We start from the raw sequence: 24595 nt of genomic DNA, 5'->3' as shown, positions 1-24595 counted from the left end.
AGTCAACCCAGACTGCAGAAAGACAAAGCCGCTAGCAGAGACACAGCATTCCCAGGTCTAACTGCTCAAAAGGAGCACTTTCAGGGTTCCCTTTTCTACTTCGGTTGCTACCTGTGCAGCCCAAGCTCTCCTCGCTCTGACTATAACAGGGTCTCTCTTGTAGCATCCCGGTTTAAATATGCCTGCAAGTCTGCAAACTGCTATCAGCAGCTATTCGCCTAGGATCCATAGTATAATTTCTGTACTTCCTGCTTCCTGCTTAACCTGCTTCTTCAGGACTTCTCACAGACAATCCAGCCATGTTTGTGCCCCTGTGCCCTACGACCCTCCTCACCCAGCTTCCTGGCCTGCCAATCCTTTTTTTCTTTTCTTCTGCTTTCCTAAATCTTAACGTTCATCTCAGATTTTACCTCTATGAGGTTGTCTTGAAATCTATTACGTATGAAACACAAAATGGTTAGATCAGTCATGGCCATTTATGGCTCAGTCATCTCTGAAACCAAGCACTATGATGAAAGGTAAAGAACCCAGTGCAAACTATGCTTTCTGCCTCTTCTACCGCTCCTATTGGCTCCACAGTGTTCTTCAGTACTACACAAATTTTAGCAGGATTAAAAATGCTGACTTTTAATATGTTGATCTTTCAAGCTCTATATGCCCTACTAAAATATACACTTTCCATATTTTAGTTTTTAAAGCTCCAATAATTTATGAACTATGCAAAGAGTATTTTCTTTCTAGTGAAAGAAAACTCACAAACTTGGGTGCAATGGCTTGCATATATACTTTCAGCAACCAGGACGACCACTAAGTTTGGGGTCAGTCTAGGCTGCTAGACCATCTTGAGGTAAAGTATAAGACCCAGTCTCAACACAATGAAAAAGGTGGGTGGGGTGAGGGTGCCGTGAGGTGGCTCTGAGGGCAGAAATGCTTGCAGCCCAAACCTGACGCTGAGACCAACAGCGCCCACAGTGGAGGAGGAACCAACTCCCAGGAGTTGTGCTCTGGCATCCACACACACCCCACAGCATTCAAGTGCCTGCCCTCACACATCACACACACCACAGGAAAAGGAAACTGAAAAAAAAAATCACAAAACTACTTACTTTTGTAATAATAAAAGGAATCATGATTTGGTAAAACTCTATCTTTGTGTTAATTTTAGACTCTTTCGATGAAAATGGATATGCTATGTTAAGAACAGTTAGGCAGGCATGGTGTCACACACCTTTAATCCCAGCATTAATAGGGCAAAGGCAGGCAGATCTCTATGAGTTCAAGGCCAGCCACAGCTATAACAGTGATTCTGTCTTTAAAAAGAAAGAAAAAGAAAAGATTAATAATAAGCTTTTCCTCAGACTGGTAAGTCAGTTGGGACAGATTCCTTGGCTGGCATTTCTATGCTTTTATCTGTTACTATTTCAGAATAAGACGCTGCCCTCTTCTGGTTCCCAAAAGACTTACAAGGAATTTCCAGAAAGGCTAAGAAGTTGTTTTACTGTACACTTGCAGCATGCTGGAAGCAGCTTTGTTCTAACAGAGACAGCTCACGGCACCACTTCTCCCAATCCACTCCCGGTACTCTTAATACTTAATGGTTAATGACTCTTGTCTACCTGGAAGTTTATATTTTAAATGAATAAATATTCTAATAAACTTCTAATTTTGTTTTTCAAGCAACAGGTATCTAATTAATAACACTTTAACTGTGGATAAGAAACATGTTTTTTTTCCAGAAACGTCTGGAAGGGCTGCGAGAGTAGGCCATTTAGAACTGCTCCTCAAAGGCACACAGGACAAACCTTTTGAGTAGGTCACTGTATTAGGGTCTTTCTCCAAAGAAGCAGGTCATAGGCTCCTCTTCTTTAAAACAAAACAAAAGGTCTCTGGCTGTCCTGAAACTCACTTGTAGATCAGGCTGGCCTTGAACTCTCAAGAGATTCCCCTGCCTCTGCCTCCCGAGTGCTGGGATTAGCGTGCACCACCATATCAAGCCTGTTCATATCCTCTTAAAGTTGGATTTCTTTTCGAAATGTAAAGATTCTTTACTCTTCTAATTAAAACCCTTGAATAATATTATCCCATCATTTACTTTTATGCTTTTTGTTTTGAAAATATGATTTACACTTTTTTCATTTTAAATAAAATCATTTCTTCTACTTAACTCACAAATAAAAACACAAAGCCACTTAAGGAAGCCATTCCAGCATCTGCCCAGTCACAGGCTCCATCTCCGCCAACTGCTCTGCAGTTCAAATGGCCACGCGGAAGCCATGCAGCCTCGCTGAGAGCTTCACTCTTTTACCACCACGTCAATTCTCACTCACTTATCAACCACAAGAAAGGAACTACGATGAAAGTCAAGCTAGAAGGAAAAGTTAGCTTTCTACCCTTTCACGGCACACGCACCCTTTGCTTGCACTCCGGCCCTCGTCATTTCAAACTTGTCATAAAACATAAAAAGTGACAGCAATGTTAAAAGACAGATTTTAAATAAATAAGTAGAAAATGCCCAGGTTCTATGCTAAGCACTTTGTTCATTTTATTACCCTGTTTAAAAATATGAAATAAATAGGAGAAGCTATCCACTGTGACACAGCTAAGTAGCTGGGCCAGAATGTGAGACAGTCTTGCAGTTATGTGTCCAAGATGGTGACTGCCATTATGCACGACTTAGAACGAAACCTAACTCCCTTCATGGCTTTAGCAGCCCGTGTTTTAAACCTACCTGGTACACGCTACACTCTAGGCTGGCCGTCTTTCTGAGTTCTAGAGAGTTCTCACCTTAGCGCCTCTGAAGGAGCTCCCTGGACAACTTCTCACAGCTCTCTGCATTGCTGCTTCCTCCTCTTCTCAGATCTCAATGCATATGCCCACCTTTGGATGGCTGTTGGATATTCACTCTTTTAAAAAATATTTTATGGGGCTGGAGAGATGGCTCTGTAGTTAAGAGCTCTTGCGGCTCTTCCAGAGGACCTAAATTCAGTGCCTAGCACCTGTGACTCCAGCTCTGAGGGATAAGATACCCTCTCTGACTTCAGTGGGTACCTGCACATTCACAGTATACACTCAGGCATGCGTGTGTATGTATACACATTAACGCTCAATCTGATAAAATAGTGTATATGTGCACGCATGAATACCAGTACCCACATGCGGAAGCCAAAGGAAAGCTTGCAGTAGTCATTTCTGTCCCTCCTCGAGCTTGAACTCAGGTGATCAGGCACCTTCTTCCACTGTGTCATCCTGGTGTTCTGAATCCATACTTGGTAAAGCCTAGCCACTGCACATTCTGTTTATGGGAGACGGCAGGCACGACTACATCTGAACCACAGAACAAAGTAGGATGAGTGTTCTTCCTTCTAAGCTAAAGGCGTGGGAACGTGAGGATCTGCTCTATGTGAATGGTCCTGTGCAGGACATCGAAGCCAGAAAGCATAGACACAGAGCAGTCACAAAGACCACGACACTCAAGTTCAGCACTAGAGCTCAGACCCTAAACATACCAACAGCAGGGGCAGCTGAGTAGACTGGGACAGGACACTGGCGGGACTGAGCCTCTAAACACACCGACTCACATTTTGGATACGGTTCTTTCACCTTTGACAGGTTTTTTTTTGAGACATTTCTCTATGTAGCCCTGGCTGTTCGGGAACTCTCTATGTAGATCAGACCAGCCTCGAACTCGCAGAGATCACCTGTCTTTGCCTCCCAAAGGCTGGGATTAAAGGAGTGAGCCATCACTGCCCAGCCCTGAGAGTTTTTGAATTCCTTTATCCCTACAGTAGTCAGTTCTGTTCACAATTCAACCCATGTCACACATCTTGCATTCCCTGAAGAGGGCAGCACAGTGTGTACACACGGACCACCAGTGACCACCCAGTGACTTGTTAAGTTGGTCACTGGAGCTAGTTACGCAGACAAGAGTTGACACAGGTACCTTTTCCAAGGTGAGGAGATTTATTTCTGACTGCAGCCGTATTTCTGGTTTGTTGCTTTGTTGATCCTTGAACTGGTGGAACTCTTTTTCCAAAATCTTGTACTTATTTTCAGCATCATTAAGCTGTATGTACAGATAAAGTATATTAGCACCATAATATGTAGCTGTTTGAAGGCAATCATAAGCAAATCTTGACACTGTACAACCTGATTAACAGTGTTATTATTATTCTAAAACATGTTATGGTAGAACATTTGCAAAACTCATGAAAGGAGGAAAAAGAAAATGGTCAGTACTTAAGAATCCAACAAATTAACTAACAGAAAGCTTAAAAATTTAAGGTAAAAAAATTAAGGATCAAGGGGCTAAACACCTGAAGGAATGCCAAAGACCCAAGAATAATCAGGAGCAGAGGCTTCTCATTCTGCAGTACTGGCTCTGATGAAATCTCCCAATACTCTGTAAGTTGGAGAAGGGGGAAGGGAGTGGCGACTTAATTAAGTACTTAGCTGAGAGCAGAAAGATGCCCGTCAGGCTGAGCATGGTGGCTCTGTAAGCTATGAAATACCTGTAATCTTCAGAAGAAGCTGCTGCCCCCGCAACGACAAGTTTCCACCTAACTCAGTCTTCCAAGGTCAGCAGACACCATTCTGAAGTGATCTCACTTTTTACAAGACTTTTGCTCTGTGTGGACGTGTGTGGAGGCCAGAAGTCACCATCAGTATCTCAACTACTCCCCACCATATACTCTGAAAGGAGCTCTCACAGATTGACTAATGGGGTGGGCAGCAAGCTCCAGGGCACCTCCTGTCTCTGCTCCCAGTGCTGATTATAGGTGCATGTTACCATGCCCAGCTTTTTCCATGGGTGCTTGGGACCCCAACTCAGGCGCAGATGCTTGCCTTGGAAAGCACCTTCTCTGACCAAGCCAACTTCCTAGCCCCTACTTTTATATTCTAAACAAGAAATATACTAATAGTATATTTGGTTCTTCACCATTCAGGGACACTGTCATAAGCAATTATGCTGTTACAATCCAGTTGTAAGGTAACAGCTGTTAGGGCATGATGGACTCTGTCCTTGGAAAGGCATCTCTCACTATGAGTTCCAGAGCCTGCTTTTACCTATCGGAATACAGATACTTTTATCTTCATAAGTTCTCTTTATGATTAACTGTCTCTTCTACCAGTCTAAGCAGAACAGCACATTTAATATATGAAACCATGTCAGTGTAATGCCCCGAATTTCTCTTACGCATAAAATGTGGCATGTCAAGGGCTTTGCTCCTTGAGCAAACTGGAAATTCACCAGGCTCCCTCCTGATGAGAACTGTGCATCAAGAATAAAGATGTGCCTTGAGAATTTTCCGGAATTCCTTTCTCGCCAATACTCTTGCTACAGAACTGTGAGTCAGTGACACCACCTTGGGATGGTGTGGGTGTGATGGGGATGGCAGGGTGTGTGCCAAGCACTCCCTTGACTCTGAAGCCTTTGCTCTGGATGACTAAACCTTCTTGAGCAGGAAGAAAAGGCACTATGCTGGTTGAGTCCCATGACAAATACCTACTTTTTGTATGTTAAATGAGACCCACGATAACAACCAAATTCCCATTCACAACCGTGTAAACCGTGGGTGAGAGAACTACTATGGACACTATTCATGACAGATGACCCTGAAGCAGTCAACAGACACATCTAATCTACAATAGAATTTTTCAAGAAAAATACGCTGAATTTTTAACAGCCTGATCTTTCCCTCCCTTTTCTAGAAATATTTGAGTCCCTATCACTGCTGACACCGGGCTGGGCTCCAGGACAGAGCTATAAACCAAACAGTTTTTACGGAGCAACAATCTGAAACTGATTAAATGATCGTTAAATGAAAATAAAAACTGGAACATTCATTGTAAAGAAAAAAGAAAGCGATATTACAGAAATACATGTAACATAAGCTTGACCTGGACTTGGAAATATTTGGGGTAAGTGACATTTTGCTGAAAGTAAATGGACACAGAATTTACAGGGCCCGTGGGAAACTGGACACAGTGAGGTCTTGTGGGGGAAGCACGCAGGGTGTGTTGACAAGAGAACAGCGATTAGAAAGTGCACAGCACACAGCAGAGGTGAGAGTGGGGGATGATGTCAGACAGATGACTAGAAACTACACACAGGCTATGGGCTAATGATACCCATCACCACCTATGCACAGTGAAAAGGCAGTGGAAGGCTCAAGAATAACCTGCTTCCAAAATTTCACAACTACTGGCTGCAACACAAGCTCAGACGGCCCATCATCCACACAAACACTCAGAAAAGCAAGGTAAGTAAGTATATGGTAAGACACTGCTTTAAAATGCCTTGAAAATATCCATGTAAGGGTATCAGAAAAGCAATCTGAAGTGGAGGTCTAGAGTAGAGAGAAGATCTTGACTAGAAATGTGGAAAAGCAGAAGTAAGCCCTGAGCTTGGAGAAAGCTGGAAGCAGAACGGCCAGATAAGGGAGCAGAGGCGACTACAGGACGGCATGGGAGGAGGCCTGGGGGTGGAGGAGAGTATTGTGTGTGTGTGTGTCGGGGGGGGGGGGGGGGTGACAACAGCTAAAATAGAATATTCAACACTGAGAACAACAGTGTTCAGCAAATGTGGGCATAAAGATGCCCATTCCACCTAAGTGACCTGGCTATAGGGGCCTCCAACAACTGCCTGGAAGGATGGGCACATAAAGGGTCTGTAAATCGAGGCAAGGGAGACACTCATCTTACAAAATGTAGGTTCTAGAAAGCACTGGATTATTTTAGTAAACTTCTAGCATTAAGGTCCTAATGAATGTCTATGTTGCTAAAAGGAGATTTACAGAAAAACCTTTTACGTTGCAAGTTACCTGAAATCCTGTAGTTTCACACAAATGGTTCTAAGAGTAAGAAAATTACACTAATACAGTCCTTAGCTTTAACTTAAAAAAACAAATCCCACTTCAATTGGGCTCTCTGCAGTGAATACAACAGTCCCATCCCAGTGGGTGCCATGGCTCTGTGGGGAAGCAGTTCTAGAACCACTAACTCCAGCACCTGCTGCTGAAGCCGGTGCTTGTCCTCTTCCAGCTGCTTCAGCTTCAGCCTCTCCAGCTCCACCTGGTGAACACAGTCATCTCTGGCCCTGCGGACAGAGTCCTGAAGTTCTTGAAGGTTCCGCTCCCGTTCTGATTGTAGCTCTTTTCTCTCTCTTTGAAGCTGAAAAGAAAAGCACCATTGGGAGGCTGGCTGGTCGCTGGCTGCACAAGACTGTTCGTCTCCTAGCCTTAGGTTAGTCAGTGTTCAAACACTTACCAGCTGAGCTGGGGAGATGGTTCAGACCACAAAGGAGTGCCTCCCAAGCACAATGGCCTGAGCAGGACCCCAGAACTCACCTAAGAAAGCACAGTGGTGCACACTGTGCTTCCAGAGCTGGGGAGGAGGAGACTGACAGATCCTGGAGCTCTACAGCAAGCCCAGCCTACTTGGTGAGCTCCCGGCTAACGAGACCCTATCTCAAATAGTCTGTGGGATTCCTCCTAAGAACAACTCCAGGCTGTCCACTGGCCTCTACATGGGATTCCTCCTAAGAACAACTCCAGGCTGTCCTCTGGGCTCTACATGGGATTCCTCCTAAGAACAGCTCCAGGCTGTCCTCTGGGCTCTACATAGGATTCCTCCTAAGAACAGCTCCAGGCTGTCCTCTGGGCTCTACATGGGATTCCTCCTAAGAACAACTCCAGGCTGTCCTCTGGGCTCTACATGGGATTCCTCCTAAGAACAACTCCAGGCTGTCCTCTGGGCTCTACATGGGATTCCTCCTAAGAACAACTCCAGGCTGTCCTCTGGCCTCTACATGCACAACAAAGAATACCTACACTCTTACTTCATGCCCTCTTTAGATATTAGACTTCAATGTTTATATATACTAATTTTTCAATTACTCAATGCTAATAGTATACAAGCCACACACAACTCATATAAATTTAGTTGAAAAGATCCTAACCACTTAAAACTCTCATTTTTATTATATAAAAATGTGACTTGAGTTTCTTTCTTCAACTACATGTTTCTAAATGCCTAACCATTTAGAAGATAGATTTGAGTAGGCCAATACACCTAACTCATTTAAAAACTCCAGCAATGTAAACAATAAAGTCAGAGTATTTACTGATAAAATCTTAAACATTATAGTTAGAGAAGAGACATATAAACAAAATGGAAAGATTATAGTTACTTTTATGTTTTATATGCTTATAATTTATGTATATTACACAGTTATATTTTACAGAAAAGTCCTGGAGTACAAGTCTGTTAAGACCTCATGAACTGCTGACTGTGTTTAATACTACAACATATTCCCATATGTCTTGAGATCCAATTTATTATTATTATTATTACTGTTGTTGTTGTTGGTGGTGGTTAAACAGCCCACGCTGTCCTCCTACCTCTACTTCTTGAATACTAGGATTACAGGTTCATGGGATCGAACCTTTAATGAGGGATATTCTTTTCCCTCTGACACCCATTTGGGTATGTACCCCTCAATAGGCCCCACTTGCTCTTCTCCAAGCAGTGAAAATACTAATTCTTACACACAATGGGAAAGAACATAAACCACTGTTGCAGGGTGAGAAAAGTGGTTGAGTGACAGCCACTCTTCTGCTGAATCTGAGCATCCTAACATGCTTTACCCAGCTCTACAGTGCTGTCTCCATGTCTGACACAGTACTCATCCAACGCCTGCCACATTCTGCAGGGAACAAGTGAGAGTACGGACTCCACAACCCAGGGAACCAAGTTCAGAGAGAAGTGGTACCTCCATTTCCGCACTGACAAGCTGCTGCTCTCGGTTCTCTAGCTCAGTTAGGGCTTTTTGAAGTTTGCCTTCTAGGATACTGTACTCAGCTACCTAAAACACAGAAAAAGAAAAATGATCTTCTTCATGTTCAAGACAACACATCCTTTCAGTAAATAAGGATCTGAGAATGAGAGAGAGACATAAAACATGTACCAATTCAAAGCATAAATTCTTCCATCTCCTGAAAATGGAATCTTCTGCAAGGACATCTGCACTGGGCATTCTCCTACTGAGAAGCCAAGGTGCTGGTGAAGTCCTGTGCACGGGCACTAGCGGCCCAAGACCTGTATTTTCGTTGAGACAGGTCTTGGAACTTGCTATGAACATCAGGCTGGCCATGAACTCTCCGAGTTTCAGTCTCCCAAGTGCTGGAGAGGCGCACACCACCACACCCAGGTCTGGTTTTGAGAATCGAGTTCTATTCAGAATAAAAAGCTACCAGCTCAGCTTACTCAGTGTGGAGGAGTTGCCATTCTCTTAGTTGATCATCTGTCTCTGGGACTTTCCAAAGCCATTTTTCTGCCCTCGTTATCACCCAGCCTCTAGAACCCAGGCATCTCCAGACCCCTCTTCCCCGAGGCAGGTAAGTGCCTGCTGCAGTGCCTCTCAGAAGTGGAAGGATTCTACACTCGGATAGAGAGGAGAACTCTTATCTCCACATATCTGACGCTGTGACAGCCTTCTCTTCCCTTCTGGGCTGTTCTTCAAGATCAACACACACTGCAACTGCTTCACATACTTTGAGTTCTACATTCTTTAACGCCTTGAATCTAATGGAAACAGACTGTAGGTTCTGAACTAAATCTTTTAAAAAAATATAATATCCAGATGCAGCCTTACTGGTTCAGGCACCAATAACTGCACTGCCAAAGCTTAGGGAAGGCTGTGTCTACAGGCTCAGTCTATAATTAATCCCCTTTGCTACTTAAAAATGCTAGTCACCACACTGGTGGCAAGAAAAATTTCCAAAATCTGACACCTCAACACAACAACCAAACTCCCATCTCAATGTTTAGCTTTGACCTATGTAAACTATGGCAAGCACAACCGAACCAAATCATAATCTAAAAATACCGAAATATCTCTGTTCACACCAGCATCATCTCAGGATGCTTGTCCCTCTCATGCAATAACCTCTCAATGGCACCTAGCCCTACTGGCCCATATACCAAGGCCTCCCAAATTTATATCATGAAGTCAAACTTCTTATAATTCCAGATATACAGTTCTACCTTAAACATATCAAACTCAAAATTTGTATGAAAACTTCAAATCACAATCTTTTATTTTAGTTAGGTATATATACCTAACATATACTGGGCAAAATAAAGTCAAGTGGAATCTGTGTTCTGGGGAAGACAGAGTATAAACAAGTGCAGACCTAGTGCTAGTCAGGATCAGGAAGAAGCACAGCCTAGCCAGGAGAGATGTGGTGTCTGTGGCAGGAAAGGGCACTACTGGATATGGCAGTCAGAGAAGGCTTCGCTGAGATTATTCAGAGTAGACAACAAAAGCATCTTCAGGGGAAAATGTTCCCCATATTCCTAGAAAAGGGGGAGACTTATCAAGTGTTGAGTTACAGGATGCCAGTGTGGTGGAGAAAAAAGCAGTAGAAGAGGAAGCCATGGTGCAGATCATATAATACCTCTATGTTCTGCTAAGAGCTCCACTTTAGCCTACGCTGAGTTTTCAACACAGGAGAGTACACAGCTAAAGATGTGCTCTTTGGCTGACAAGAACACGACAAGGTAAAGAAGCCAGGAAGGAAAAAGAGACACTAAAGAAAAGGTAAACTGTAGTCAGGTGATGGTGGTGTGTGTCTTTAATCCCAGTGCTTGGAAGAGGCAGAGGAAGGCAGATCTCTATGAGTTCGAGACCAGCCTACAGAGCGGGGTCCATGACAGGCAGGGATACACAGAGAAGCCCTTTCTCAGGAGAGGGGGGGAGGGGGGGAGGGGAGGAGAGGAGAGGAGAGGAGAGGAGAGGAAGAGAGAGAAGAAAAAAGGTAACCTACAGTCTTAGAAGCAAGACATGATAGCTTTAACCAAGGAAATAGTGAGGGATGGGAGGGAAATTGGTTATTTTCCAAAACATCTTCTGATTGTGAAGCCAAAGGTGTGCTAGTGGACTAGGCTCAAAGGAGAACTAGCGATGACTTGCTTGAAGTCTCAACAACGAAGGAAAAGATAAAGTCATTTATTTTTACATGGGAGTCAGGTGGAGCAAACCCAGAGAGAAGGCTGATGAAACCGTGGCTTTAGATATGTTGGACCTGAGATGCATCCTAGACACTCAGCAGTCAGCGCAGCACAGGCAGCTAAGAGGCCAGGGCAGAGGTCAGCAATGGAAGCAGAAAAGGCAGAGCTTGCACATGTGTGTATAATGTACACATTCTGATACACCAAACAGGCAAGGATAGACAGAACAAAGAACACGCACAAGGATGGGGCCCTGAAACAAGTCAATCAATTCCAGTATCGAGATATTGGAGCTGGCATGAAAATCAGGAACCAGACGAGTCAAGAGTAGCATGTGAGAGACATACAGAGAAGGAAGCCCAGTGTCTCCACAGACAGGAATCGCTCAGACAGGGAGAGGATGAACAGGCTCTGTCTAGTAAGAGAAAAGCCGTGGCCGTAAGGACTGTGGGAGTCAGCGAGTGGACTGAGTAGAGGAAGCACTGAGATTGTAGGGCAGCACGAGGACCCCTTCAGCTCTTAAAAAACTCATTCCTCCTTCTCTTCTCCATAACTCATTTACTTCTCTGGAGGCAGAGGATGCCGTGGGTGAATGTGTAAAGAACGGAGGAAGCCCTGGGATGTGATTGCTGACATGGACACATGTCAAGGACCCCAATGCATTAACTAATGATTGGCCAGTGTATACAAAAACTAGCAATCTCAGCCCCCTCCCCCTGGATGACTACAGCCTGAGACTGCTCTTCTACAACAGAGACCTCTCACCTTTCCTCCTGGGCTACACACAAAAGGACCACGTGGCTTCATCAGAACAAGCACAGCCCACCCAACCTCTGTTTTTGTTTGTAGTTCTGTCATTTCCTCATTCCCATGTCATCCTAGTCTGGTTTCTAGGACCACGCCATTTAGGATGTCATCTATCAGGATAACTATTCCCTTAAATAAAAACTGAATTGCCTATATCTTTATACATATATTTTTTTTTAAAAAAAAAAAAAACTTCATTTATAGAAGGTTTTCTAAAATCCCCTTTTCTCAACTGGGGTCATCATCCAAATGTCAGGAACATAGACAATACAGTTACTGTCTTCTGTTCCAGAATGCAGAATAGCACCTGATGTACACCATTCATTCAGGTAAACTATAAAAGTATTAAAGAAGTTATACACTGTTAAACTTTTTTTTACCTAGAAAAAAAATGACAGAAAAGCCTCAAACATTCAGTACATAAAAATACTATAGTGAACTTCAGTACATAAAAATACTATAGTGAACTTCTCAAAGAAATTAGCTTTAAAGAACCTCATACCAGAGAAAAGATGTTTGCCCCCCCCCCCCACACACACACACTTGATTTTACGGTGGTCAGTACAGTTTTTAAGACCAATCACAAATCTTGGCGCTTCCTAGGTCACAAGATGCTTCCACAATAGAGCACTTTAAGACAAATGAAATCTTTAGTTTCAAAAATGTACTTAGGATGAAAGGACAACCACTCCACATCTGCCTTTAAATGTGAGGAGTACAAGGCAGCACTAAAACCTACTTGCTCTTATTTCCAATTTCATTTCTTTATGTGTGGTGTTAAGAGAAGGAACCCAGGATGCTAAGTCCCTGCTACACAGGTGCTCTAACACAGCCTCTGAGTCGGGGCTTTCTGAAGAGTTACTAAGTAGCCCTGGGTTTATACACTCAAGCTCAGGTGCTAGTCATGGTAGTTTACATGGAAACCAATAAAAACGTCAACTGAAAAGAATCTGTACCACCAACACAAGAGCAAACCAAAACTTCCCAGATGTAGCTTTCTGTCCCGTGTTTTGCAATGCTGAGGACTGAACATGAGGCCATATGCATGCTAGTCATGTCTGCCTACCACCGCACTACGGCCTGGTTGGTACTACTAATTTTCTCATTTTAACTTCATGATATTTAAACCAATTTATTTAAGGAAGGCAAAGGCAGAAGCTGGATTTATTCCATTGTGGCAACTTCATTAATTTCTCAAATTAGTTTGAATTTTGCAAACTTTAATATTTAAAAAATTCAATAGCATAAAAAAAAAAATGGTCCAAGGAAGAACTTAGCTTGTCTTAAAGTAAAACCTACTGTCCAGCACTCTTGAATTAAATAATAGGCAATACATGAGTTCCATCCACAATTCTTATTATATAAAGCTCAAAAATAAAGGAAGACAGTATTTAAGACATGTGCAGGCCCGTTTAGATGAACATTTCTTAGGAAAGTAGACTTTAAAGTGTCTTTTTCTTTTGGCTATGCTCAAGGCTCCTTAGTTACTCATCTGTTGTGTGCTGGGAACTAAAAAGTTTGTTCCTTCCTAAGACTGCAACGCATCTAGAAGCTCCTAACACAAATGCTTCCGTCCCCTCCCTCAGTTTTTACACAAGTTTTTTCTTTACCTTTTTCTTCACTAGTGACTCTCTTTCCCGGTCTCTTTTTTTCCATTCTTCTGCAAGAGCTTGCATGTGAGCCAATTCTTTCTGTTTTAACTGTAATAGGAAGAAAATAGTCACTTGAAAAGGGCAAATATTTCAAATAAGTAAAAGAAGTTTTCAGTTTAGGAACTAATACTGATTATCAATGTCATTTAAAGCATTCTATTTTATTCTTTTTTTTTTTTTTTTTTTAATGTGTGTGGATGTCCTGTCGACAAACTTGTCTGTGTACCACATGCCTGCCTGGTGCTCAATGAGGTCAAAAGAGAGTGCCAGGGCCTCTGGGCTGCATAGTTTTATATCAACTGAAACAGCTGAACTCATTTGAGAAGCAGGAACCGCAGTTAAGAAAATACCTCCGTAAACCTGGGCTGTATGTAAAACTGTAGGACATTTTGTTAATTAGTGAGTGAGGTGGACAAACCCAACCCATTGTGGGTGGTATCATCCCTGGTGTCTTGGGTTCTATAAAACAGCAGGCGAGAAAGTCATGTACAGCAAGCCAGTAAGCAGCTCCCCTCTGTGGTGCTGGAGAGAGAGCACCATTAAGAGCTGAGACTGCAGCTCCAGGGGATCCAATGCCCTCTTCTCGTTTCTGTGGGTACTCGTGTGCACATACCCACACCAACACACATGCGTACATATAAAGAATAAAAATAAATCTTTTAAAAAAAAGGTTTTGTTGATAGTCAAAGAAAGATAGACAAGAACATGGAAAGAAGAACCAGTTGTAAAAGGAAAAAATAAACTCGGTAGATGAAACAGAGATTTTAGAATACAATTTCAATCTACCTGAGTTTCAAAAATGTCTTCCTGCATCTCTTTCCACATCTCTAGCTCAAGTGCAGCCTTGTACTCTAAGGTCTCGCGAGGCTCCTTCTGGATCTCAGAAGGACCGGGAGCTGGGAGGGGGGAAGATGGCTTCTGCTGCACAGCAGACAGACCCTGCAATGTGAAAAAAAAAAAGCGTACGTGACACCTCCATATACACTGAGATCCTGGCTAGAGAAACTGATGACACCTGTGTTTACCTGAGATGAATCGGACACAAAGATCTCACGCATTTTCACTAGTCCATAGTCTTCCAGGGTCATCGTGTAAGAAAGATCTAGTATCCTGTTGTTTGACCTACAAATAAAATGGGAATTTTTCAAGTTCACAGAAACTTATTTTTCTTTCCATTCCCTTAGTCTGTAGCACATGGGAGTAACATTTCTCACATCTCACTTTTGCTGTTCACACTGGGCCAGCCTCCCTGGCCTTCGGACTTCTCAAGCATGCGCTTTTTACTTGATCAACACAATATCTTAATACTTACATTTACGGTTATGTATTTGTTCTGAAAAAATGAAAAGGTGAAGTAAAAACCGGAAGAGTCCACTGATAATTATTGCTAATGGATATTTACTAGCCTTGGCTGGATTGGAGCTTGCTATGTAGGCCAAGCCAGCCCTAGACTCACAGCGATCCACCTGCCTCTGCCTCCTGAGTGCTGGGACTAAAGGCGTGCGCAGCCATGCTGCACCTATTTCCTATCCTCTGTTCCTCTGCAGATGTACATGTATGCTCACTCACAGTTCTACCTTTTTCCTGTTTGAATTAGGAGTGGATTTCTCATGTCATACACATTAAGTAAGATTTTTCCTTAGTTTTGTTTTGTTGGGGAGCGAGGGACTTATGCACACAACATTCTTCCACTGAACTACACCCGGCACAATGATGGGTTTATGCTGCCTCTAACATACACTTACTGGATTTACACAGTGAGATGTACTCAGCAGCCCCACTCTTGCTTATGTAAGTTATTCACAATTTGCCTCCTGTCTGGAACGAATACAAACATCTATTCCTGGATATAAGCAGTGCTTCAAATTAAACCATTTAAGACAATTATATGCTATTTGTCATAATTAGCATCTTCTGTATCACAGAACTATATTATTTATAGCAACTAAAAAAAGTAATATTGTCTAAAAATGAAACTCTGATAAACTTCTCATACAATCAATGGCCCTTTAAGTAACCAAACCCACATTTTGTCTTCCAATTTTACTATTTAAAACAAACAAAAAAAAAGAAATGAATGATGTAAAATGAAGTACTCAGGCCAGCAAAGACAGCCTAGCAGGGTCAGGCACTTGCACCAAGCCCATGACCTGAACTGAATCCCTGGACTCCAGAAGAAAACCAACTCCACAAAGTGGTCTTCTAACCTCTGCATATACGCCATGCCATACACAAAGTAAAAGAAAAAATGTTTAAGCAAAACACTATTATGTTCAAGGAAAAAGCTTCAACACAACTGAACAAGTTCTCAGGTGAATCTACAACTTCTCTCTATACAAGGCAGAGCAATAAAAAACAACTACAGAAGCATTAAGACAGCTTCAACTAATGACTCGATTAAATACTTCTTATGACAGCAGAAGAGAAGGCCGAGCTTTAAGAGAGTTTTTTCTGTAACAAGAATGAAAGTAAAATGAGCTCTCTGTTAACAGATAACTGATTCTCTGGGCGCTGTTCCATATCCACAAAGGGAAGGAAGCTTTCCACAAACCTTCCAGTCTGTGGATATGACTCTGGGTGGAAAAGAATAAAAGGGAAATTTTTAGCGGTACTTTTAGATCTCAAATTTTTGCTCAATCTTATTTTTTCTTTTTATCTTCTCAATAGGTTTTTATCTAAAGGAAATTTTTTTTCTATATTCTCACTAGGTTTTTATTTAAAGGATAAATGGTATATAATATTAACTTGGACCTCAATTTTTATTGTTAATTCAAAAAAAGTAATCTGACAAATTCCAATTAAAATATGAAAACATGTTTTCACTATAGCAATAAAGTTCAAGTAAAAGAAACATTACTCTAGTTTGCTTTCTGCTTCTATGATAAAACAATAACCCAAAGCAACTCGAGAAGGAAAAGGTTTATTGGCTGACAGATAACAGTTCATCTTTGAGGGAAGTCCGGGCAGAAACTGAAGAAAATACCATGCAGAGTGCTGCTCACCAAATCTTTCTCTCATGCTCAGCTAGCTCTCTTATACGCTCTAGGCCCATCATCTTAGAGATGTACCACCCACATGGGCTGGGCTCTCCTATCAGTTAGCAATTATGACAGTGCCACACAGATATGCCCACAGACCTAGCTGACCAGAGTCCTTCCTCCACGATGGCTCTAGGTTGTGTTAAGCTGTCAGAAACTAACCAGAGTATTATTGTTTTTCTTTCCTAGGTTTTGGTGACTGAAGCCAGGGATCTGTGGACGCCAGACAAGTGTTTTATCACTGCTATATCCCAAGCCATTCATGATAATATAATTTAATAACTGTCACTGAAAGCTAGCCTTTATATCAGTCTTTAAACTTCAGGCAAATTTTAAAACATTTTCAAGTGGAAAAAAATCACAGCTGAGGAGTAGATCTGCTGCGTTGTTTTTATCTAGAGGATATTAATAAAACTTAGGTGAAGTTTGACCTTTTCTGTTTCATAGTTGATTTCCTCAAAGTGCAATAAACGTTATATAACAACAAAAAAAGATCACAGCATTTCTAATGAAAAATAACACAAAATATATCATAAACTTACGTTAAAATAAGGAAATCAAAGAGCAGATCTTAATAACTGGTCTAGAGCTCAGGAGCAGAGCTTCAGCTCAATGTATACAAAGCCCTGGACAAGCCCCCAGCATTCTAATAGTGAGAACAGATAACAGGTCCTTTTTAAAATCATCAGGCTAAAAGGCTGGAGAGATGGCTCAACTGTCAAGAGAACTTGCTACTTGCAAGACCCAAGTTTTGTTCCAAGCACCCAGATCAGGCAGCTCACAACAGTCCGCAACTACAGATCCAAGGAATCTGACGCCCTTTTCTGGTCCCCACATGTGGTTTACACATATAATCAGACCCACACACATATATAAAAAAACAAAAAACAACAACAGAAAAACTGCTGGGCTAGGGGCAGTGATGGTTCTGGGAGGTTCTATACACAGGACTGACAATCTGAATTCAATCCCCATATCCCACAAGTGGCAGGAGAGAACAGACTGACCTCTATACACACACACACGTACTCCTTTTCTCTCACAAACAATAAGTAAAATTTACAAACCACTCAGCAGTCTGAATAAGAATCATGATATCATATTTACAAACATTCTTATACTTTTCTAAGTAAATGGGCATCAAAAAACTAATAAGCAAACAATAAACACAGCCCCAGGTAAAAGAAAAGCAGCCAGAAGGAAGATAGGCAGGACCAAGGGTGTGGGTTCTTAGGCAGATGCATGGCGAGCATGAGGAGCACAGTGGGCACCGCTGTCGGCTTACCCCTGGGCCGCGATAACAGGCACGCTCTCACTGTAAGTCTGCCGCCAGCACTGTTCACCATTAGCGCCCAAAAACCGGGTCTTTTCTGCAGACAAGACGTTAGAAAGCTGGATTCTTGCAATCCCAAGGAGTAAGTCTTTACTCATTTTATCCCTGTGCCACAATTCCACCAGCAGTGGGATCCTAGGGAGAGAAACCGTGTCCACAATTACAACTCTGAAGCAGTTCCTTCCCAATGACAGTCTTTGAATGCCTTCATATACTTAGACTTTGCTACCTGGGAAGTTATTTAACACAATGGCTAAAGGTTCAGCTCCCCAGAGAACAAATATTTGTCTTTGTATCTCTAAATAATAAAGAAAACTCTTTGAACATTATTATTATTTTCATAAGTCATTACAGAATCTGAAGCTAACCTTCATTCTTCCTTTAAGAACATGATACTCTGAGAAAAGCAGATTTCATAGACCTAAATTTTCCTTGAAAAATCTATTTCCCATAACTAAAATGAAAATGAAGAAAATACACTATGCTCGGTGGCTCAATGGTCAAACTCAAATATTCTTACTCCGGGCGAGGCTCTCTCGTTCCTCAGATTCCCCCAACACTTCAACACCTAAGCTGGGACTTACAATAAACCATGTTAAGCTCTGCACCAGGATAGATGTTGCTGGCTCAATAAACTAATTCCTGGATTCTCCAGTGCAGCTATGACTGTAGGTTTAAGATTGTACAGATTCACGTAGCAAAGGCATCTCATTTGCGAGGACTATGTTACCGTAGGAAGGTGTCCTGCAGCTGGTGAGGCATAGTTGCAAAATCAAATGCACAGTAAGACTGGGGAAGAAAAACTTCCATGTTTTTCCGAACTTCTACAGGAGGGTTAGTCATAATAGGAGCCGCACTGCCGAAGAAGGGGTAGGAGTACCTAGAATGTAGGAAATGCAAAGTCTTGGTATAGTCTACAGATGACATGGAAGACCAGATGTTTGTAAAAGTATATATTATGAGCCAATATAAATTTTAAAGTAAGATAGAAACACCAGACTGACTGGTTTAAAGCATATCCTTTTTATCTTGACAATCCTAGGAACAAGCAAATTCTGACATATAGTAGGCACTCAAGAAATGCTTGATATACTGAATGATAACATATATTAAAGGCCTACTTTCCTTTATACAATAATGTCCTGTTATGTATGGGCTAAAAAGCCTGTAGGCCAATGGTTCTCAACCTTCCTAATGTTTTGACCCTTTAATACAATACAGTTGCTCATGTTGTGGTGACCCCTCCAACTATAAAATTATTTTTGTTGCTACTTCATAACTATAATTTTGCTACTGTTATAAGTCGTAATGTAAATATCTGATATGCTGGTTATCTGATACAGGACTCCTATGAAAGGGTAGTTCTACCTGCAGAGGGCTGTGACCCACAGCTTGAGAACTGCTGTCCTTAGGCAATGCCAAAAGGACACTTCTTAGTACTCTGTCTTTGAACAGAGAATTAAGACAAACGAGATCAAACCTATTATGTACACACCAAATGAATGACACAGTTTCTTCTTTTCATCATAGAAACCACATGAGATTAAATGTAAGCCTTACTCTGAATTCATACACAAATTTACAGATATTGTAATGCTTGCTTAAACTTCACCCTGCTGCTATTCTTTAGTTCATCTTGTTATTTATATATGAAACTATAATCAAACAAACTCAAATAGTAAAAATCTGATTTCCCTACAAAAACTATATCCTGTATATCACCCTAATCCAATATAATTATTGACCCACTGAAGCAAGTTATCTCAGAGTTATTTATGTCCTGCGATTTCAACTCCTACCATCCCACTATAGAAGAAAAGTATCCCAGCAGACCTGCAGGTTCCACGTATTTTCAAATAGGAGTCTTACCTCCCAAATCCCATTACAGCTGCATATGTAGAGCATAATGATATAGCTGTCAAAGGGAACAAACAAAAGGCCACTACTCTAACGAATCAAACACCAATCCAGCATCCGGTAACTCCATGTCAAGTGCCAAAGAGGTCATGACCAAGTGCTTCCTGTTTGGAATAGTATCTCTCTCTTTCTTTACCAAATGAAATACTATTCTCCTTCATGTACTGGCTCACTTCTAAATGTGCCATCCTACTAAACTGATCAATTTCTCTTATGTACCCTAATACCAGATACATCATTGATATAATGTGGGCAGTTAACCATTAATCAAATGATCCTGACAGCAAAATGCAAAAATTACTATTAGTGCTTTCTAAATGGGACTGTGTAAGGCTCCTTCTCATATATCTAGCCTTGTACCTATGTCTATGCCCTTGGCCAGCATCCTCTCTGGGTGTACTAAAACCATACTCTGCTGCAGCAGCAAAGATCTTAAGACAGCAAAACGAAAAAACAAAAAAGAGAAAACACAAACAGTAAATAAGTAATAATTCTATTTCTAAAATAAAAAAAGCAAACCCTTTGAGAAAAGCTGCCTTTGAGAGACAATCTTTTGCCAGTCTTCTGTGTCTCAATAGGTGCATCTTAGTAATAATCCCAAGCATTCTGTATATCAACTGCAGAACTGAGCAGAGGTGGAAAACTTTCATTCATGAGTTCACGACCACACCCAGTGCTGGGTCTCTGCTTCTGTGCATCGTTCATAGCCAAGGATGGGAGGTGCAGAAGTAACTTGAGTCAAATGAAAAATTGCACTCAAGTGTAAACTGATTTCTGCAGCTGATCTCAGGCATGCCTCCAGTCACAACACTGTATGTTTAACTTCTATCACAGTCTGAAATGCCTATGAATACGCAGCCTTAAAATAGACGGTGGTATAAAGCCATTTAACTGATTATATGCAGTAATTCTTTCTATTGAATGGACATACTTCATTTCAAGTTCAAGCATGGTTTTTATACTCACAGCTATAAGATGCAAGTGTCAGGAAAACAGCATCCACTGTAATACAGTCTTACAGAAAAATCAAATACAAACCACAATTTCCACCTGTAGTGCCTCTTTCCAGAAAATAAGCAACCAAAATTATATCTTAAATGGCAGCATCAATAAATGATTATAAATGCCTATAACTATTACAACAGAATAGGTAAGCCTGGTACCCACTCCCAGAGCCACTCCAGTTCAAACCTAGTCATCGGGATGCTTTACTGCCATTTAGGCCACTGGTTTCACAACAGCTGCACTTTCTTTGGCAACATTTCTTGGCACTGCTTAAAGATGAAAGGCATTTTTCCCAGAATGAAATCAAACCACACCTCAATATGCAGTTGACTGGAAAACTAATCTCTAAGCCATGGATGCTTCTTAAATCTATTGAAAAGCAAAAGTGATGTGATGTTGCTGGAACAGCAATCTTCTGTCCTGATGTCACCACTTCTGACGCGTTGGATGTGGCCACTGGCTGGGCCTGTGAAGCAGGTACAGAACTAATGCCTAAAGGAAACATTAAAACAATTAAAGCTGTCATCTTATATACCATCAGTCACAGAATGTGACAGGTCTGCTTTGTGAACACATGAAATGAGTCTATCACGGGCATTTTAAAAAGTGGTTTGCTCTATACTGCCAAATTCCTATTCTAGAACTACATAAAGAAAAAGTTGGGGTGAGGCATGGTAGAACACTCCTGGAATTCCTTCCTCAAGGGCTGAGGCAGGAGGATCACAAGTTTAAGGTCAACTTGGGTTTCACAGTGGGAGTAAAGCTACTCTCAACACATACTGCAAAACCTCGGAACAACCAGAACAGAAGCAACAATGTCTGCTCAAAGCCTGTCAGGCAAAGACTACATTCAAGAGGAGCCTGTGCATGGACATCCAATCACTAGAAGGGTTAGACAAGATTTACTGCAGATATAATTTTAAGACTTTTTATAAACTAATTGGAGTGATTTGCACATAGAAAATAGGTCAATAAAAGTTATATCTTAGAAAGACAAGAGCTATGTAATCTAATCCTATTGTGGACCAGAGATGCTTAATGCGTGACTAAGTCACACAGTTACTCAGTGATGGAGGTGAGCTTAGACTCCTAGTCCACACTGCCTACTTATACAACTGGTTATAACTATGGAGCCTTAGTAATGGAAACAACATCTTTATGAAAGTAGAAACATATGGTGATGGAGAGATAGCGCAGTGATGGTTAAGAGCACATACTACTTTTGCAGACAAGTTCGATTCCCAGAACCCGCTGACAAGTGCCGGTAACTTGGGGATATGATGCCTCTGATCTCTGTGGGCACCTGCACTCATGTGCAGATACATACACAAACAACTATACATAATTAGAAATCAAATCTAAAAAATAAACTACACAGATTCTCAAACTCTCGTATTACAAAGTTTACTGTGAAGCCATTAATGGCTCTATTCTCTAAAATTTTAGTATAACAAAGCTACTTGAAAGATATATATTCTTTTATTTCTTTTGAACCGACTACTGACAATAAAAAGCAGAGATTTATCAAACCCTTATTTAAAAGTTTAGTAGGCTAAAGTGACATTAAAGTGGAAATTCTGTATCTTCACACATTTGATTCCCAAATAAAGTTCTGCAGTTCTCACTAAGCCAGCCATGAATGTTCTCAGCCATCTATCAAATGACGGCAGAGTCCAATTCTGTCAGTGCGTGCGAAAAGCACGCCTTACCCTTTGCGCTTTGCTTGGGATCCTTATCGTACTGCAGGCTCTCCACTTCACTTTCTGTTGCGTCATCCTTAACTGGAGGAGTCTGGTTTTGAGGTGGCAGAGGGGACACACTTGGTGATTTTGGTCCAGCGAGTGTCTTCTCATTTATGAGGGTTAAAACTCTCTTCTTTGAATGTTCAGGTTCATGTCCATTCTGGGTCTTTAATTCAATTAAAGACTAAAAACAATTTTTAAAAATAGAGTATAATTTGCAAAACACTTTCCTTCATAATTAAACAAAAAACTTGGCGTTGCTTTTTTAGAAAGTACATGCTTCCTTTCCCAGTCTGGACATTCCTAGTCTATTTTTCTTCATAATTTGCAAATTTCCTTAAAGCATCTAGGACCAGAAAAAGGAAGATGAACAGGAAGGAAATATAATATCCAGAGCTGAGTACCAAAATGCATCCTGATGGCTAAGAGGCCTACAATGTGACCCCAGGAACAGTTACTCCTACCTAGACAAGCAATGGCAGCAAACCCAGACATCTGGGGTGACGTTCTCCCACTCTTTTGTCCCTCTCCACCCTTCTTCTCTTTACATGTGCACACTTTTTAAACTCTCATTTCAGTTTTCCTGTCTTTATAGGCAATATAGGTTATATGTAACCTACATATAAATTCTTTGAAAGAACAATATAGTTGTTTATACGGATAGACACAATAAAGTTCATTTGGGTAAATTAAAAAGAAAAGAGAGAGGGGGAGGGAGGGAGGGGGGAGGGAGGGAGGGAGAGAGAGGGGGGAAGAAAGAAAGAAAGAAAGAAAGAAAGAAAGGAGAAAAGAAAAGAGTCAAGGAGAGAACAAAGCTCACACTGTAGCCGAGGCTAGCCCAGCAAAGGAGCACTACTACAGACTCCAGACCACACGCCTTCCCTCACTGGCTGCTGTCTGGCACAGTAAATAGCTCTAAGCTGGGAGCAGAAGACATGATTTCCACTACAGAAGACTGTCCCTATGCACAGTCACAAACTGCCAAGCAGAGTCACCATGCTTTCCGAAAGTTGATGCAGAAAGAAGATACAGTAATATGTGGGCGCCAGTGAAGAATAAAAGACTTGTATGCCAAGGAATTCTACAAAGGTTCAAATGTGTAATCATGAGTGACAGTGGGGAAAGTGACGAACGAAAGCAGAGTCACCACCTGCCTGGGAATCGATGCCTTCTCTCTGCAGAGCCACTGACACACCCACTGTCGGGGCCAGCTCCAGAGGAACAGGCGCAAGCTTCTGCTTGGCTCGGTTCGGAGGGTCAAGGGTAAACGCACCCTCGACTGTGACTGGATGCTGGTTGATTTCTGTACTGCCCTTCTTCAGTAAGCCATTTAAAGGTATTTCTGTGCTTCCAAGTGACTGATCTCCACAGCAGAGATGAATCTATTATGAGGGGGAAAAAAATCAAAACATCACTTTATATTTTCCCCTTTTCCTAAATGCCATAAACTTTAAAACAGGTCACAGAATGAGAGCAGGAAGTGGGCTACCTTACTGACCTTCACAAAATCACTTCAAGTGATGACGATTAACACTGGTCCTCCTGCTTCTGTCTCCTGAGGGTGGTAACACAGATAGGTGCAACCATAACTGGCCTGCATCTCAGTCTTGTGTTAGTGGGTTTAACATCTTTTGTGAAACACTGTTTCTCGTTCTCAGAGTGTGTGGAGGGCCAGCAGTAATAAGCACCCCTTTGTGTGGGTACATGAGTCTTGTGTTAGTGGGTATAACTTCTTTGTGAAACACCGTTTCTCGTTCTGAGTGTGTGGAGGGCCACCCCTTTGTGTGGGTACATGAGTGCAACTGCATCCACCTTCATCAACTTCCACCATGTTCTTTGGAGGCAAGGTCTCTCCTTGAACTTGGAGCTCATGTTTTTGGTGAGGCTAGCAGCCAGCAGGCCATAGCGGTCATCCTGTGCCCACCCCCATGGTAAAATTACAGGGTGTGAAACCACTAATGACCTATCTGGGAGCTGAGACCCAAACATGGGTCTTCATGATTGTGTGGCAAAGCAAATGCTTCTAGCCACAGCTGTCTCTCATCTAGGTTAGCATCTTCTGAAGAGTAGAAATAAAGTCACTACTGGACT

General features: G+C 41.7%; 1 protein-coding gene across 3 annotated transcripts in view; it reads right to left on the bottom strand.

Annotated features, from left to right (window-relative positions):
- The window catches only part of LOC121453675 (centrosomal protein of 120 kDa), a 58574-nt gene that overhangs the window by 15978 nt on the left and 18001 nt on the right, over positions 1-24595 (bottom strand). For all 3 annotated transcript variants that reach the window (XM_041660598.1, XM_041660601.1, XM_041660597.1), the window contains 11 exons: positions 23659-23886; positions 22472-22688; positions 21077-21254; positions 18571-18720; positions 17793-17975; positions 14495-14591; positions 14256-14408; positions 13428-13517; positions 8771-8863; positions 7009-7170; positions 3941-4063 (listed from right to left, as the gene is read on the bottom strand). In XM_041660598.1, the coding sequence (XP_041516532.1) occupies positions 3941-4063; positions 7009-7170; positions 8771-8863; positions 13428-13517; positions 14256-14408; positions 14495-14591; positions 17793-17975; positions 18571-18720; positions 21077-21254; positions 22472-22688; positions 23659-23886 (1674 nt within the window). The remainder of the gene's footprint in view (positions 1-3940; positions 4064-7008; positions 7171-8770; positions 8864-13427; positions 13518-14255; positions 14409-14494; positions 14592-17792; positions 17976-18570; positions 18721-21076; positions 21255-22471; positions 22689-23658; positions 23887-24595) is intronic.

Source organism: Microtus oregoni, unplaced genomic scaffold, assembly GCF_018167655.1.
Source record: "Microtus oregoni isolate MIOR12 unplaced genomic scaffold, Mior012 000011F_ref0000422, whole genome shotgun sequence".
NCBI classification, from domain to species: domain Eukaryota; kingdom Metazoa; phylum Chordata; class Mammalia; order Rodentia; family Cricetidae; genus Microtus; species Microtus oregoni.
Note: the sequence above shows the minus strand (reverse complement) of the source record. Positions and strands in the feature narration are given on the sequence as shown.